The sequence below is a fragment of the Capra hircus genome (assembly GCF_001704415.2).
Source record: "Capra hircus breed San Clemente chromosome X unlocalized genomic scaffold, ASM170441v1, whole genome shotgun sequence".
NCBI lineage: Eukaryota > Metazoa > Chordata > Mammalia > Artiodactyla > Bovidae > Capra > Capra hircus.
In genome coordinates, this window is record NW_017189516.1 from 21,006,479 (window position 1) to 21,023,151 (window position 16,673).

At 41.9% G+C, this 16,673-nt stretch overlaps 1 protein-coding gene across 1 annotated transcript; it reads left to right on the forward strand.

The window, feature by feature from the left end:
* Nucleotides 1–601: 601 nt before the first annotated feature.
* On the forward strand, nucleotides 602–11,693 carry GLOD5 (glyoxalase domain containing 5). The gene is made up of 6 exons (XM_005700810.1): nucleotides 602–637; nucleotides 1,600–1,668; nucleotides 5,791–5,928; nucleotides 8,704–8,859; nucleotides 11,111–11,239; nucleotides 11,640–11,693. The coding sequence occupies exons 1-6, from the start codon at nucleotides 602–604 to the stop codon at nucleotides 11,691–11,693; spliced, it is 582 nt and encodes a 193-aa protein (XP_005700867.1).
* Nucleotides 11,694–16,673: the final 4,980 nt, after the last annotated feature.

Consider the following 16,673-nt stretch of genomic DNA (forward strand, 5'->3'; position numbering starts at 1 on the left):
CGGAACCTTTTATACAAACCTATGTGGGCTGTGTACTAAGTCTCTTCAGTCGTGTCCAACTCTTTGCAACCCCATGAACTATAGCCCACCAGGCTCCTCTGTCCATGGGATTCTCCAGGCAAGAATACTAGAATGGGTTGCCATTTCCTCCTCTAGGGGATCTTCCCAACCCAAAGATCGAAACTGCATCTCTTATGTCTCCTGCATCGGCAGGTGTGATCTGTAGCACTAGTGCTACCTGGGAAGCCCATAGTGACTAGTGACTAGTGAAGTCGCTCAGTCGTGTCCGACTCTTTGCGACCCCACGGACTGTAGCCTACTAAGCTCCTCTGTCCATGGGATTTTCCAGGCAATAGTACTGGAGTGGATTGCCATTTCCTTCTCCAGTGGGAAGCCCATACAAACCTATATTCATGTGTAATTCTTCATAAAGGAAAATCTTAAGCAAAACCAATATGCACAGCACAAAGCATCTGTGTGTCTGTGTGAGTGGGTATCTAGGGTGTGTCTAGGTACAAGAATCTAAAACTCACATGCCCCAGGGGCTGGACAGGTCATTAACAAGAGAAAGGGCACTCAGCTCAGGGTAAGGCGAACAGTAATGGGGCTGATGAATGTTCCCTCTCAGCAGTGCAGGGTGAGAATGGGGTTGAGAAAGGGGTGGGAAGGGGAGGACTTCAGAGCTCACACCCCAAAAGCATTCATAAACTCACACCCTGGGACAGAGAACATTTAATAGCTTTGAGATCTTGGCTTGGAGACAGATCCATTATGAATTAGTGTAGTTATACTCTAACTCAGACTGTTCCTAACTTCATACGCCAGACATAAACTCCCAAACAGATCAAAGATCTCACACTTGGGAGATACACTCTAAATAGATCAGAGATCTCACACCCTAGAATAAAGGTCCTCCCCAAACTTCAGGATGGGTAGTTTTTCTATGTTATTACAAAGTAATCCTTAATTGTGGACTGAATGTTTGTGTCTCCCTCCCCAAATCCATGTGTTGAGGCCCCCAATGTGATATATTAGGGGCTTTAGGAAGGTATTATGGTTAGATGAAGTCATGAGGGTAAAACCCTCAAGATGGCATTAGTACCTGTATAAGAAGACACCAGAGGGACTTCCCTGGCAGTCCAGCAGTGAAGATTCTGCACTTCCATTGCAGGGGCTATGGGTTCAGTACCTGGTCAGGGAGCTTTTTAAAAAAGAAGACATTAGAAAGTTTGTTCTTTCTCTCTGCCATGTGAGGACCTGGCAAGAAGGTGGCCATCTGCAAGCCAGGAAGAGAGATGTTATCAGAACCCAACCATACTAGCACTCTGGTCTTGGACTTCTGGCCTCCAGAATGGTAAGAAAATAAATTACTGTTTCAGCTACCCTGTCTATAGTACTATATTATGGTGGCCTGAGCTGGCTAAGACACCTTAGGCTTTCACTTTCCAGGCCCTGTGTTTTATGTCAGAGTCCCTGTACTTGCACCATCTACCTCTGTCAACACCAGCAGTCCCTAGTCAGTGGCCCTCCCATTCCTGCCCTTTGATCTGCAGGCATTGAGCCAGAGGGCTGTCTGGAGGCTGGGGCAAAGACACTTAGCCTACCACACTGCGCCATCTGCACTCCAGGCTGCCAGCCAGGATGTGGAATTGGACTTTGGAGAAGAAGGTGAATGGGGTGGCCCCCGGGGGTCTTGGGGCACAGGTACTGGCAGTAAGGCTGAGAGTTCCCAGCTGGGCCTGGCAACCTGCTTCCCTTCTATGTGGCCGTCCCAGTGTGCTTTCATCCATTTCCCCATCCTCTTCCTTCTTCTTTCCTCTTTCAAAGACAAGCAGAGGGCAGCAGAGGGACATAGAAAGCCCCTGCTCTAACACACAGCAGACTGTCAGCAGGTCTGCAGGAGTGGGCAGCAGCTCAGCTCCGCTCCCTAGGGGTGGTTCCAGGAGCCGGTTCAGCCAGGGCCACTGGGGTGGAGCGGGACAGGGAGCGGCCAGGAAAGAGCGCTGCTTTTGAGGTTTGCTAAAAGAATTCCAAGGGCCACTGGCACCCCGAAGGAAACCTTGAAAAGGACTTTGTAGGAAGATAGAAGCTGTCCCTGTGGAGGAGGCCAGAGGGAGGCTATAGTATTTTGGACACTCTAGTTTATATATATTTACATATATAATATACATATAGACATATATTTGGTTGTGAGAAATAAAGTGGATTATGCTTTATGCAGTGCTTAGAACAGAGCTTGACACATAGTAAGCTTAAGTGTGTTGCTTGTAGAAAGGGAATGGCGCCTGCTGTTCCAAGTAAACAATGAGTGTTGCCCAGACTCATGCCAGCAGCCACTGCAGCTGCCTCCCAACAATGCGCCCTGGGGGCATTTAGGAGAAATACCCTAGGTAGTTAAGTATACTGGCCCTAGGTAGTTAACATGCATACCTGAGAAAAGATTTCAATGAGCCCAGACTCTTGCATCCTCTCATACATAGAAAAGTGCTAAAATCATTAACTTGAGAAGGCTGCTTTTTGTGATTAGCAGTAATATTTTGATGTTTGACTATATGGGTTTATTTTTTTTCAGCAAAAATTCCAGAATATCTAGAGTCCTCCCTTACCTATCTGGAGCAGGTCCTCAGAGCTATCCGAGCAGCTGTCTCCTGGGCTACTGTCCTCAGTCAAGTCCTGAAATATTACATAACTCAACAACTTTTAGGTTGTGCATTTTTCTTCAGTCATTTTTTTTTTTAAACCAGCCTCCCTAACCTCATCTCGAAACCCTGCATGATCTTGCCTGGCCTTCCCCTCTTCCAGTCTCACTCACTCTCGGATTCCAAGCCACATGGGCCTTCTTCCAGTTCCTAAAGAGAGCCAGCTTTGCTTATCTTTGAATTTGCAAGGATGGAGCTCCACGTCTGCAAAGCAGAACTGGGGAGTGAATGTGAGCTAGTAGGGCATTGGATAATGGAAGGAGTTTGTTGAGTTGATTTCCAAATACTTATCAGATTTGGGGGATGTGGCTAAAGCAATTCAAAGCAGTGCTCAAGAAAAAAATCTATAGTTCTAAATGTGCATAGATGTAAAAACTTGAAAATCAAGTACCTCAGCTTCCATATCAGGAGTCTGGCAAAGGAACAGCAAATTGAACCCTGAGAAAGTGGAAGGAAGGAAATTATAAAGAGAGCAGAAACTTGGGAAATGGGAAACATACAACAGAGAAAATTAATGTCAAAAATTGGTTCTTTGAACAGATTAAGAAACTATTAGTAAATTCTGTTTTCTCAATAAGAGAAAAAACAAAATACCAATATCAGGACTGAAAGGGGAGTGCTATTATCAATCCTACAGACATTAAAAGGTTAATAAGATTTTTAATACATAGAACATTAGTTTCAATGAAGCTCAAATGGCAATCATTTCCCCAGTTCTACGGCTTCTGTGTTTATATGGATCCTCTGTATCCATGAGGACAGCAGAACTCAAGAACTTTTCTAATGCCTCCTTCACTCATGAAAATAGAAAAGCACAGTATTTTTTTTAAGCTGGGGCTCAAGTGAAAGCAACTGTTTAAAATGTAATGGTTTTTTTTTTAATGTAATGGTTTCAAATGGAATTGAACACAGCAGAATAGAACAGAAGCCAGACTTTGTGCCAGGCACTGGGTCTAATTATTGTAGTGAAGTGAAGTAAGGTTGCTCAGTCGTGTCTGACTCTCCGACCCCATGGACTGTAGCCTACCAGGCTCCTCTGTTCATGGGATTTTCCAGGCAATAGTACTGGAGTGGATTGCCATTTCCTTTTCCAGGGGATCTTCCCGACCCAGGGATCGAATCTGGGTCTTCCGCATTGTAGACAGACGCTTTACCATCTGAGCCACCAGGGAAGTCCAATTATTATAGTAGATATTCATTAATCAAACAAATATTATAGAACATCTGCTAGCTGTTTGGGACACAGTGGGGAACAAAACAGAAATTTCTATGCTTATGAAGCTTATATTCTAATCAGGGAGACAGATACTAGCATGTGCAAAAGGCCCCAAGGCTAAAGGTTCAAGGATGGCCCTTATGAGGAATAGGCAAAAGGACAATGTGGCTTGGAATCCAAGAGCAATGAATGAGGGGACTTCCCTGATGGTCCAGTGCTTGAGGATCTGCCTTGCAATGCGGGGACACAGGTTCAATTCTTGATGGGGGAACTAAGATCCCACATGCCAGCAGGGCAACTACGCCCAGGCGCCTCAACTACAGAGCCCATGTACTCTGGAGCCCATGAGCCACAACGAAGGATCCCAAGTACCATAACTAAAAACTGATGCAGTGAAAATAAATAAATAAATAGGTTGCAAAGACTGAGGGTCACAGTATGGAGAGTCTGGATTTTAACAAGATGACCACAACATCATCATCATCAACTCTTACAGCACTTGCTGTCAGGCATTGTTGTAATATTTTTTTATGTTTGGCCACACTCCCCAGCTTGTGGGATATTAGTTCCCCAACCAGGAGCCAAACCCGGGCCCCTGGCAGTGAGAGCACCAAGTCCTAACCACTGGACCACCAGGGAACTTCTCCCAACTTTTTTTTTAAGCTGTTCACAACAGTTCTATAAAACACATAAAAAAAAATCATACCCATTTTCCAGAAATGGAAACCAAACTCTCTCGGCCCAGATAGCAAGTAAATATCAGTATGGCTCTGCAATATATTTTTTTAACCACTATACTCTGCAATTTATGGTGCATAGGCATCTTATAATCCTATAGCAGATGTAATATAAATATACAAATTACTAAAGAACTCCAATCAAGAGAAAGATCTGGTGGGAGGTGTGCTGAAGGCAGGAAATGAGTGGTGGTTGGTGTGCCCTCCCCCTAGGTGTCAGTGCTGATCTGTAGGCACACATGCCCAGAAACATCACTGCATCTGAGATGCTCCCTTCTTGTCCTGTCCTCTGTGATTAACTGTGGAGTGATAAAGGAAGGGACTGAGTTTTAAATTGGCCAATAAAGGGCTTATACTCATGGAAGTAGTCCTCCTCTGTTCTTATTATTTCTTATAAAAGAGATGAATTTCAGCTCTGGGAAAACAAGGGAGAGTTTGGTTTTTGGTCTCAACTCTCCTATCTTCCAAAAACCAAACTCTCCCTTGTTCTATAAAGCAGCTTGTTTTGAAGAGTGGCCTGGGGGGTGGCAAGCTGAATTCCATCATTAGCCCACTAGTAACATTATGTGGAATTGTCTTAAAAAAACAACAAATGAGTCCATTTTTAAACATGCACCTCCTTTAAAAAAAAATTACAGGGCATTGTAGTATGGCAGTTCAGAGAAAGAACTGTGGTGATCAGCATCAACAAAATGCCATCGGTAAACTCATAAGGGATTTAAACCTGACTTAAGTTGATCACCTTTGGAGAAGGAAATAGCAACCCACTCCAGTATTCTTGCCTGGAGAATCCCATAGATAGAGGAACCTTGCAGGCTACAGTCCATGGGGTCGCAAGAGTCGGACACCACTGAGTGACTTTCACTTCACTCCTATCTTCACCTCTATCCCTCTGGAAGGAGGAAAAGAATAAGAAAACAGTGGAGGGTGGTCATGGCAGACACATGGACTCTTGTGAACCCACACATGAGCAATAAGTACTGAAGATTCCTCCCAGGACTTTCCCCTTGGAATGGGGGTAGAAGGAAGTATAGTCACTGGGGAGGTGAGGGGAAGTGGGGAGAAGGAAACACAGGAAACATGGGTGTGACCAGTGGCAGTGTGGTCTCTTTTGACTCTTTTTTTTTTCTTTTTTTAGTCATGGAGGGACAACAGTCGGACCCCTTCCCTGTGTCTTATCCATAGACTTGACCACATTGTGATGACAGTAAAGAGCCTCAAAGACACCACTCTGTTTTATTCCAAGATCCTGGGCATGGAGGTCATGACTTTTGAGGTAACAACTTCCCCAAATTCCAAACTGCAGCTGGGGTAAAATTTGATTATGCTATTTTAAAAAGTAGCCTAAAACTCCAAAACACACACACACAATTTAAAAATTTAAAAAGGACCAGTGGAGGAGATTCCAAACTCTGAATAGTGGGACTTCACTATTCAGTGAATAAAGGGAGGGAAGGGAGGGAGGAAATAACCACAGAATAATGTGAGAGATCTTTCCAGTCCTTATATGGAGAGTTAACTGAGTATCCAGCATGTTTACACCTAGATATGTTCCTAAGAAATTATAGAACATCAAAATAAATACAAAGCTCCTAGAAGTTTGCAGAGAGGTTAAAAAGTAGTTCAACTACAAAGGAAAAGGAAATGTAGACTTCAGATTTCCCAAGAGTCAGAGACCAGAAGACAACAGAATAACAACTTCAAGATTCTGAGGGAAAACATTTCAACCTAGGATTCTATGACCAGACAAATTATTAATCAACGTGGGTGTAGAATAAAACATTCTTAGACATATTAAGAAAAAGACTCAGAAACTTGGCCTACTTGCTTTCAAAATTACTTGAGAATATGTTATCAAAATGAGTGATTAATCCAGGAATAAGACATCAAAGTCAGGAAACAGTGGATTCTAAGAGGAAGATCCAGAAAGATACCTAGAACACAATCAGTCCAGTTTGGGTCAGGAAAACGAATGTCCCCAAGAAAAACGGATCCAAGGTAAAAAGATTTCCAGAGATTGAATACAATCCTTGAGAATTTGGAACAACTCCCAATGTGGGAGATGCAGAGACACTAATTGCCTTCAATGGAAAGGGCCCATGAATGGCAAACAGAGTAAAAAAAAATGTAAAATTAACATGGAATGTGTGTTCTGTGCTGTGTGCTTAGTCTCTCAGTTGTGTCCAACTCTACAACCCTATGGACTGTAGCCCGCCAGGCCCCTCTGCCCATAGAATTCTCCAGGCAAGAATATTGGAGTAGGGTGCCATTTCCTACTCCAGGAGATCTTCCCAACTCAGGGATTGGACCCGAGTCTCTTGGATCTCCTGAACTTCCAGATGGATTCTTTACTACTAGCACCACCTGGGAAGCTCCAACATCGAATGTCATGCATAAAAATAGAATTATGCAGTATCAGACTGGATTTATACACAGCAAGATGGACGGGTCTTAAAAAGATCATGCTGAATGAAAAATGGCAAAGCCAAATCATGTCCATAGCACAATACCACTTATAACATACACACATAAAACAATAATACACCTTTTACAATAACTTATGAAAACCAAAGAATGAACATCAAACACATTATAATCATTGCCTATGTTGGGGACAGGAATGAAGACTGGAGATAAAGAGATTAAGTATACAAATAAAACTAGAGAAGGGCCTTGCATGCATCAACAATAATAGGCATATGAAGCCTCAGCCCTTGGTATCTGGACACACTGGAGTGAAATTTCAGTACATCTAGGATCAAGAAAAGTCTTAAAAGCTGCAAGAGTAGAGGGTGGATACATCATATCTAAAAGAAATGAAAACAGATTAACATCAGACGTCTTATCAGCAATACCAGATTCAGGAAGACAATGAAGCCACATATAAAAGGCTATGGGAAAATAACCTACAATCTCAAGTTCTATACTCAGCTGAACTATCATTCAAGTGAAATAAAGTCATTTTCTGATAGAATGAATGTAGTATCAGCCATGGTGATATGAAGGGAGTATAAAAGTGATTTTTTTTTTAATGGAAGAAGTCTCATCCTCTGGCTCAACCAGAACACATGCATACAGATTCTTTTCTGTGTGGTGTCTATGGAGTGGGGGAAATAGTTTTATGAAAAATTAAAATATTTTGCCATTAAATACATAAATAAATAAAAATGGCAGAAGTTGACAGGCACAGGAGAAAGAGGCAAGATGAAGAGATACTTGGGTATCACTTGGGTCAATGAGATACTATGTTCATCCATCAAAACATTAAGGTGCAAGTGGGTTATTTTTAAATTGTAAAGGAATCAAAAGAGGAGCTAAAACTGATGACATAATACTATTGGGAGGGGTAGTATTGTGGATGAGCTAAATTCTCATTTATCATAGCAGGAAAAAGATAGAAAATGTCTGAAGTTGCCAAATCAAGAAATAGTGGCACGTCAGTTAGGGACTGTGTTTGGAGGCATGTGGGAGAAAACTTAACTGCGTTAAGCTAAGTGGGCTAAATAAAATAGAGTTTTCTCTTTCTCTCATTCAACAATCAGTCTAGAGGTAGGCAGGCAGGGTGTGGGCAGTGGCTGAAAGGAGGAAATGAGTAGGCAAAAAGCGTCAGCTCAGTGGGGTGGGAAGGTTTTCAGAAGCATGGCTCAGAGCCTCTGCTAACGTTTCATTGTCCAGCCTTCCATGGCTGCCCAGCAATGAATGCTGGGAAATGCAGGTTTTTAAAGCTGGGTGCACAATAGACCCCACTAAAACTTGGGTTGTGTTTAAAAGAAAAAGGGGAGAAATTTATATAAAGCAGGCAGATTATAGTCTCTGCCATGGATAGTATCAACATATTATTTGGAGGTATGGAAATAATTTCCAGAAGAAACACATACACACATTGAAAGCATTTGCCTCTGGGGAACAAGATAAGAGTGGGTACCAAGTGGCTATTTTTCATCAAAGCCTTGTTCTATTTCTTTTTTTAACCTTGTTGGGGTAGATAGGGGGCTGTGCCTCACACTCACCTTGGAGGTTTAGTTCCAGGTTGTTTTCTCCCCCCATATAGGGAGACCAGAAAGCATTGTGTTTTGGAGACCAGAAATTTAACCTCCACGAGGTGGGAAAGGAATTTGAATCCAAAGCCACTCACCTGGTCCCTGGCTCCCTGGCTATATGCCTGATCACAAAGATGCATTTGGAGGAAATGGTCCAGTGCCTCAAGGTGAGTCAAACTTCCATCTTCTTTTGAGAAAGCTGCTACAGATGCAATGAAAACAGAAGCATGACTCAAACTTCAGACATAACAGGTTTCATCACATCCATATAAGGTTTGCACACCATTGTTTACTCATTATCATGGACATAATTTTCCCCATAAACAAACGTATTTTAAAAGAAAACTTTATATCACCCTTGTGGAAAACAGTATACCCAAACTCTATTTATATAAATACATTTGTGTAAAAAGAAAATGTTCAACCAAGTAAGTGGAAATCCATCATATCTTGGCATAAAGGGGAGGCAATTATAAAAACAAACAGCTGTAAAAGCATCACTGTGTCATTAGATTCTAGCCACTTCTGCTTCCCCCAATCTCCGGGCTTGACAAAGTTAGGTTGGTTAGAGAGGTATCAAGGACTTCGCATCCACCAGACACTTTCTTCTTGGTATAATCAGAAGGATTGAAAGAGGACTGAACAGGGAATAATTTGTGACTCATTGTAATTTTTTTTTACTCACTGTAATTTAATTTATTATCCTTGTAATACTTAAGATGATTTCATGTGCAGGGGACATTGGTTCTCCTTTTGGGGAACAAAGATTGAGGTATTAAATATATTTTGTGCAAATTGACCTGGACTCTTTTGGAAAATATCAGTGAAAAAGTCTGGCTTGGAAGTAAAGTGGGTAAAGCACAGGGGTTAAGGGTATGGACTTTGGCCCAGACTTGCCTGGGTTTGAATTCTGACTCTGCCACTTACTAGGCACATTATCATCCCCATTTGATGGATGAGGAAACTGAGGTGCTGAGCAGTTAGGTACTCTGCCAGGAGCCAGTGTGAGGAATCCCGCCCGTGACAAGGTCATGAGGAAGGAAGCTGACATACGCAAGGCGTGCTCAGACTTCAGGGGCCCCTCTGGAAATTCCTAAGCATGTACCCCAACAAAAATCTGCCGGCTTTTGTGCTCTGCTTTTCCACTCTTCTGACATTCTCTGGGAAAAGTCAATTCAGGGCTTTAGTCTTCTGCATTTGAAAGAGTGTTTCAATCCAAAAACCCCTCTGATGGCTTTTTAGCCTGCCTGCAGGACTCGTACAGCTGCGCGTGTGATTGTTTGAGGCCTCCTGACCGCAGGAGGCACAGGAAGCTTAAAACATCCTAGGAATGTAGGGGCTTCCGAGGAGTCAAAGGCATTAGAATAGGACTGATTAAAAGTTTCATTTGTTGAGTCAATACTTGCTGCCAAATTTTCATATCCTTTATTTGTAGATTTAGTTGGTATATAGAAAAACAAGTAGTAGACCTGGTATTAGCAACATTAGATCTTTGAGTTAAGTACCTTCTTTGTTATAACCCACTGCACCTTTGTTCTATAGAGATGTAACTTTAGCGCTTTAAGGAGATGTAGATTAAAGAAAAACACTTCAGGGGAAACAAAATTAACATTCATTAAGGAAGAGAGCCAAAAAGTTAACAAGCCTCTTGGCCAGAAGATAATGTAAATCACCTGAGACCTTTTGTATACAAAATGATATACAGAAAGAGTCTGGGTTGCGAATGCTACATAATTTTGTGTTACCCATTGATCTCCATGTTTTATCAAAAGTATAAAAGGCCTTCTGAACAATAAAGGATTGGACCAGTTTCTCGGACTAGTCTCTCGGCCTGGTTTCTTGGGAATCTGGCTTCCCCCTGTGTCTCTCTCTCTCTTCTTCTTCTCTCCCTTTCCCTCCCTCTGCTCTGCTCTTTAATTTCAGGCTGAATTTCCACCTGGGGCGCGGAGGCCCGCCAGGTCTACTTACTTGCCCTGGCTGTTAAGACCCACAGGAAAGGGAGCCTAAGGTGTGGCACCCTTAGATATTCAAGCAAGCGCCGGTGGCCCAACGTAGATGGTGCAAGCTCTTTGTCTGGAACTTTATTGGCTTTCCGCGTAAACCAAGCTATTCAGCCCTCTTCCTCCACTTAATCTCCCTACTACACTATTTCTTCCTAATCTAATCTTATATCAATCAATAAATAAGTTTTTCTCACGCCAACGCCGTCCACCCTTTGAATTCCCTGGATCCACCGGGGCTGGACCCCAGAAGTACTCTGCTTGAGGTCATACAGCTGTTACATAGTGAGGGAGAGGAGAATGGTAGGAGATGAAGTGTGAAACATACAGGGGTGTTCTAGGCCACGGTAAAGAATGGAATTTTGGTCTCAAACATGGTCTGTGAATGAATGATTTTTGTTCTCTCCTCCCACTTCAGACTTGTGATGTCATTGAGGAGGGTCCAGTCCCCAGAACAGGGGCAAAAGGGCCCATTATGTCCATCTACCTCCAATACCCTGACAGAAACCTGACTGAGGGGTCCCAACTATATCTCCTCATGATGGAGGTTAGTTCTCTGCCATTCTATCCCCTGCCATGTCACCCCTCCCTTCCTTCCTTCAAACCCTCACCCAGGTCCAGAAACCTCTAAGGACTGAGGACTCAGGCACTTTATGCATTTTACTGGGCAATCTGAAGTGGGTTTGGGACCAACATGTCTGAGAGTCCCCTATCCAAGCCGCCCCAATAAATAACTTTCAATTAACATGAGCTCTTTATTATTACTGTCTCAGCATTATATATGGCTGTTTTTCTAGAACATAAGGTCTCTGAGCTATTTGGGGGTCAGTCGCCAGGGGGTATGACATCTCTGAGGACCAAATTCAGGGTCATCAGCTTGGGACTCAAGGCCCCTGATAGATTTCTCCTTGTCAGTGAGCTTACCCTTTTCATCCTTTTTGATTCAGCTCACTCCAGCCAGGTGCTACCTGATGTTTATTCCACCCAACTGGTTTGACTGAACTCCAAGAGCTCTGCAATTCCCATGGGGCCTTCAAGGGCCAGCCCAGATAATACTACCTCCTCCTAGAGCACCTTAGCTGGTTTCAGCCCTGCAGAATGTGGCACTTTCTACATTTGGATCTGGTAGGTTCAGACTCATCTCAGCTGAGGCTCTGCTCCAAACAAGAGGAGACAGATGGGACAAGAACAAATTTTCTCTGTTCCTGTCCTCTTCCCCTACCATTTACTGATTCAGTCAATCAATAAACATACATTGAATACCTACTGTGTGCTTGGGCCTGTTCCAGGCATTGGAAAGACAGTGTTGAACAGAAGAGATAAGCTTATCTATGTTTGTGGAGCTGCCATTCTGGTGGGAAAGACAGAAAAGAAACAAAATTTAGTAAGGAAAATATCAAGTGTGTTAGAGGATGATAGGTGCTTTGGGAAAGTGGCAACAGATTAAAAAAAAAACTGAAGCATTTTCCAATATGTAATAGGATGGTCAGGGAAACCTCACTGAGAAAGAGACATTTTAGCCCAGACATGAAAAGATGAGGGAGGGAGCTGTGCCAATAGCTACAGGAAGACCATAGCAGGCAGAGAGGATAGCCAGTGCAAAGGCCCTGATACATGCAGGGGCCTGGAGTCTCTGAGGAGCAGCGAGGAGGCTAGTACAGAGGAAGAGTGAGTAGGGGGAGCGGCAGGAGGTGAGGTGGGAGAGGTTGGGGGGACAGATGGTGTGGGGCCTCATGGGCCATGGAGAGGACTCCGGCTTTTACTCTGAGTGACAGAGGAGCCACAGGAGGGTCATGAGCAGAGGAGAACCGTGATCCGACTTAGGATTGAACAAGCTCCCTTTGGATGCTTTGAGGAAAATAGACTACAAGGTTGAGGGTGGAAGCTGGGGGACCCTGAGGAAGAGGTTACTGCAGTGGTTGAGATGAGTAACACTGGCGCTGGTGGGAGAGGTGGTAAAAAGTGGTTAGATTCTGGAGATACTCTGAAGACAGAGACTGCATGAGTTCACCAAGAGAGAACATGTCAACTAGAGAAGAGGCCCAAGGACATTTAGAGTTCTGAAACAAGAGGAGGAACCAGTGAATGAGGCAGGCAAAGAGGACAGGGGAGAGTACAGATCCCTAGGCAAATAAGAGATGGATGAAGGAGTACATACGAGACTCTCTTTAAGGTGAGGGAGCCCCTAGTCTTGTGGACTCTGGTCTTTTAAACAGTCTCCAGGTGGTAGTTTAGCCATGCCCTATGAGCAAATTCCCAGGGAGCCCCCAAAATGCTGGGGATAGAGGATGGTTAAGGATGTGAGTTTTAGCACATGAAAGGCTTTGCCAAAAGCTGTAGCAGGTTTCCTGCCTATTTTTTACAAAAATAACTTGCCTTGGACCCAGATGCTATGTGCCAAGAGACAGATGATTTATGGAAGGAAGGAAGGAACAAAGGAAGGACGGAAGGAAAGGAATAATGAAGGGAAGAAAGAAGGAAGGAAGGGCAGTAAATGGATAGATGAATAAAGGGGTAGGTGGACTGGTGGATGGATAGATGGGTGGGGAGGTGGAAGGATGGATAGACTGATATCCCCTGCCCCAGGAAAAAAACTCTTCCACATGTGTGTGCACAGAGACATATGAGTTTGTAAGTTGCAGGTCTGCTGTAATAAAGAAGAGACTGTAAACAACCCAGATGTCCATCAGCAGATGAATGATTAACCAAAATATGGTATATCCATTCCATGGACTACTACTTGGCAATTAAAGGGAATGAACTTAAGAGGTCATCATTACTTGATACCAAAACCAGACAAAGACATAGTAAGAAAAAACAACTATAGACCAATATCACTTATGAATATAGATATAAAAATCTTCAACAAAATACTAGTAAATACGAGAATGCAGTAACATATAAAAGGATTATACACCATAACCAAGTAGGATTTATCCCTGGGATGTAATATTAGTTCAACATGTGAAAATCAATTAATGTAATATACCATATTAAGAGAATAAAAGACAAAATCCACAGGATCTTAATAGATACAGAAAAAAGCATTTGAAAAAATTCAATACACTTTCATGATAAAACACTCAACAATGGCTGATTCACAGTGATGTACAGCAGAAACCAACACAACATTTAAAGCAATTATCCTCCAATTACAAGTAAATTAAAACAAAAACACAAAACACTCAAAAAACTAGGAATAGAAGAGAACTTCCTCAACCTGATAAAGGGCATCTACAAAAAATCTACAGCTAACATCATATTTAATGGTGAAAGACTGAATATTTTTTCCTGAAGATGAGGAACAAAACAAGGATATGCCCTCTCAGCACTTCAATATTGTACTGGAGGTTCTAGTCTGGGTAATTAGGCAAGAAAAAGAAATAAAAGACATCCATATTGGAAAGAAAGAATTATACAATCTCTATTTGCAGATAACATGATCTTGTACACAGAAAATCTTAAGGAATCCACAACAAAGCCACTACAACAAAGCTCTGTAAGGTTGTAAGACACAAGATCATAGAAAACTTGATTGTATTTCTATATACTAGCAAAGAAAAACCCACAAGTGAAATTAATAAAACAATTTCATTTACAACAGCATCAGAAAAATAAAATACTTAGTAATAAACTTAACAAAAGATGGGCAAGATTTATACATTGAAAACTATAAAACATTGTTGAAAGAAATTAAGAATACCTAAATAAAAACATCACATGTTTATGAATTAAAAACTTCATAGCATTAGGACAGCAATACTCCCCAAATTGATCTACAAATTTAGTGCAATTCCTATCAGAATCCCAGCTTACTTCTTTGCAGAAGTTGACAGACTGACCCTAAAATTCAAGTGGAAATGTTGGGGATCCAGAATAGCTACAAAACTATTGAAAAAGAAACACAGAGTGGGAATACTTGCACATCCCAATTTAAAAACTTACTACATAATATGGCAATCAAGACTGAGTGGTATTGACATAAAGATAAATATACAGATCAATGGAATAGAATTGAGAGTCCAGAAATAAATTTATGCACCATGGGCAATTGATTTTTGACAATAGTGCCAAGACATTTCAATGGGGGAAGGAATAGTCTTTTCAACAAATGGTGCAGGGACAGCTGGATATACACATGGAAAGAATTTACCTGGACTCCTACTTTGCATTAAAGTAACTCAAAATGGATCAAAGACTTAAATATTAAGCACTAAAACTATAAAACTTTTAGAAGAAAACCTAGGCATAAATCTTCACAACCTTGGATTAGGCAATGGTTTCCTAGATAAGACACCTAGAGCAAAGCAGCCAAAGAGAAAAATAAACAAACTGGACTTCTTCAAAGCTAAAAACTTTTGGGAATTCCCTGGTTGCCCAGTGGTTAGGACTCCATGTTCTCACTGTCAAGATCCTGGGTTCAACCTCTGGTCAGAGAACTAAGATTCCACAAGCCGCAAGATGCATCCAAGAAAAAAAAAGGCTAAAAGCTTTTGTGCTTCAAAGGACACTCTCAAGAAAGCGAAAAGATAATCCACAAATAAGAGAAAAATATGTGCAATCACATATATGATAAGGGTCTAGCATACAGAACAAAGAATTCTTAATACTCAAAAATAAAAAGACAACCCAATTAAAATGGGCAAAGGATTTGAATAGACATTTCTATAAAGAATATATAAAAATGGCCAACCAGAAATTCCCTGGTAGTCCAGTGGTTAGAATTCAGTGCTTTCACTGCTGGGGCCTGGGTTCAATCCCTGGTCAGGGAACTAAGATTCTGCAGGCTTCATGGTATGGTTAAAAAAAAAAAAGGCCAATAAACACATGAAAAGATGCTCAATATCATTAGCCATCAGGGAAATACAAGTCAAAAGCACAATGAGATACCATATCTCATTTACTAGGATCAAAAATGAACACAGTAACAAGTGCTAGAATGGATGTATAACCTTCCTATAGCTACTCTGTAGAATACCTTTGAGGTTCCTCAAAAAGCTGAAAAGAGAATTACCACAGGACTTTGCAATTCAATTCCTAGATATACACCCAAGAGAACTGAAAATATATATACACATAAAAATTTCCACATGAATGTTCATAGTAGCATTATTCACGACAGCCAAAACTGTTCACTAATTGGACAGCAGAATGAAGTTTTCATGTGATAGAAAATTATTCAGCCTTAAAAAGGAATGAAGTACTGATCCATGCTACAACATGCTGCTGCTGCTGCTGCTAAGTCACCTCAGTCGTGTCCGACTCTGTGCGACCCCATAGATGGCAGCCCACCAGGCTCCGCCGTCCCTGGGATTCTCCAGGCAAGAACACTGGAGTGGGTTGCCATTTCCTTCTCCAGTGCATGAAAGTGAAAAGTGAAAGTGAAGTCGCTCATTCGTGTCCAACTCTTCGCGACCCCGCGGACTGCAGCCTACCAGGCTCCTCCGCCCATGGGATTCTCCAAGCAGGAGTACTGGAGTGGGGTGCCATCACCTTCTCCGCTACAACATGAATGAACCTTGAAAACTTTATGTGAAGTAAAAGAAGCCAGTCACAAAAGCCCACATGTTGTATGATTCCATTTATATGAAATACCCATAACAGGCAAATCCATAGAGATATAAAGTAGATTAGTGGTTGCCAGGGGCTGTGGGGAGGGGGAAATGGAAAGGGAAATGGCTACTAATGGGCACAGGGTTTCTTTATGGGATGATGAAAATGTTCTGGAATCAGAAAGTGATAACAGTTGTACAACCTTGTGAATTAACTTACCACTGAAATGTATACTTTAAAGGGTGAATTTTGTGGTATGCTAATTACATCTCAATAACAAAAAAGAATGAGCTATACAACAACCTGGATGAATCTCATAGATATTATGCTGAGCAAAATAAGCACATACTATATGATTTCATTTATATGAAGGTCAAAAACAGGCCAAAACCCCCCAGTATCATTTGCTGTTCATGGGTACATACATA

Coding starts and splice junctions, on each gene's coding strand:
- GLOD5 (XM_005700810.1), top strand. CDS start 602: ATGGGGCTGATGAATGTTCCCTCTCAGCAGTGCAGG. Junction 638..1,599: donor TTCCCTCTCAGCAGTGCAGG/GTGAGAATGGGG, acceptor AAAGACACTTAG/CCTACCACACTGCGCCATCT. Junction 5,929..8,703: donor TGGAGGTCATGACTTTTGAG/GTAACAACTTCC, acceptor CCCCCCATATAG/GGAGACCAGAAAGCATTGTG.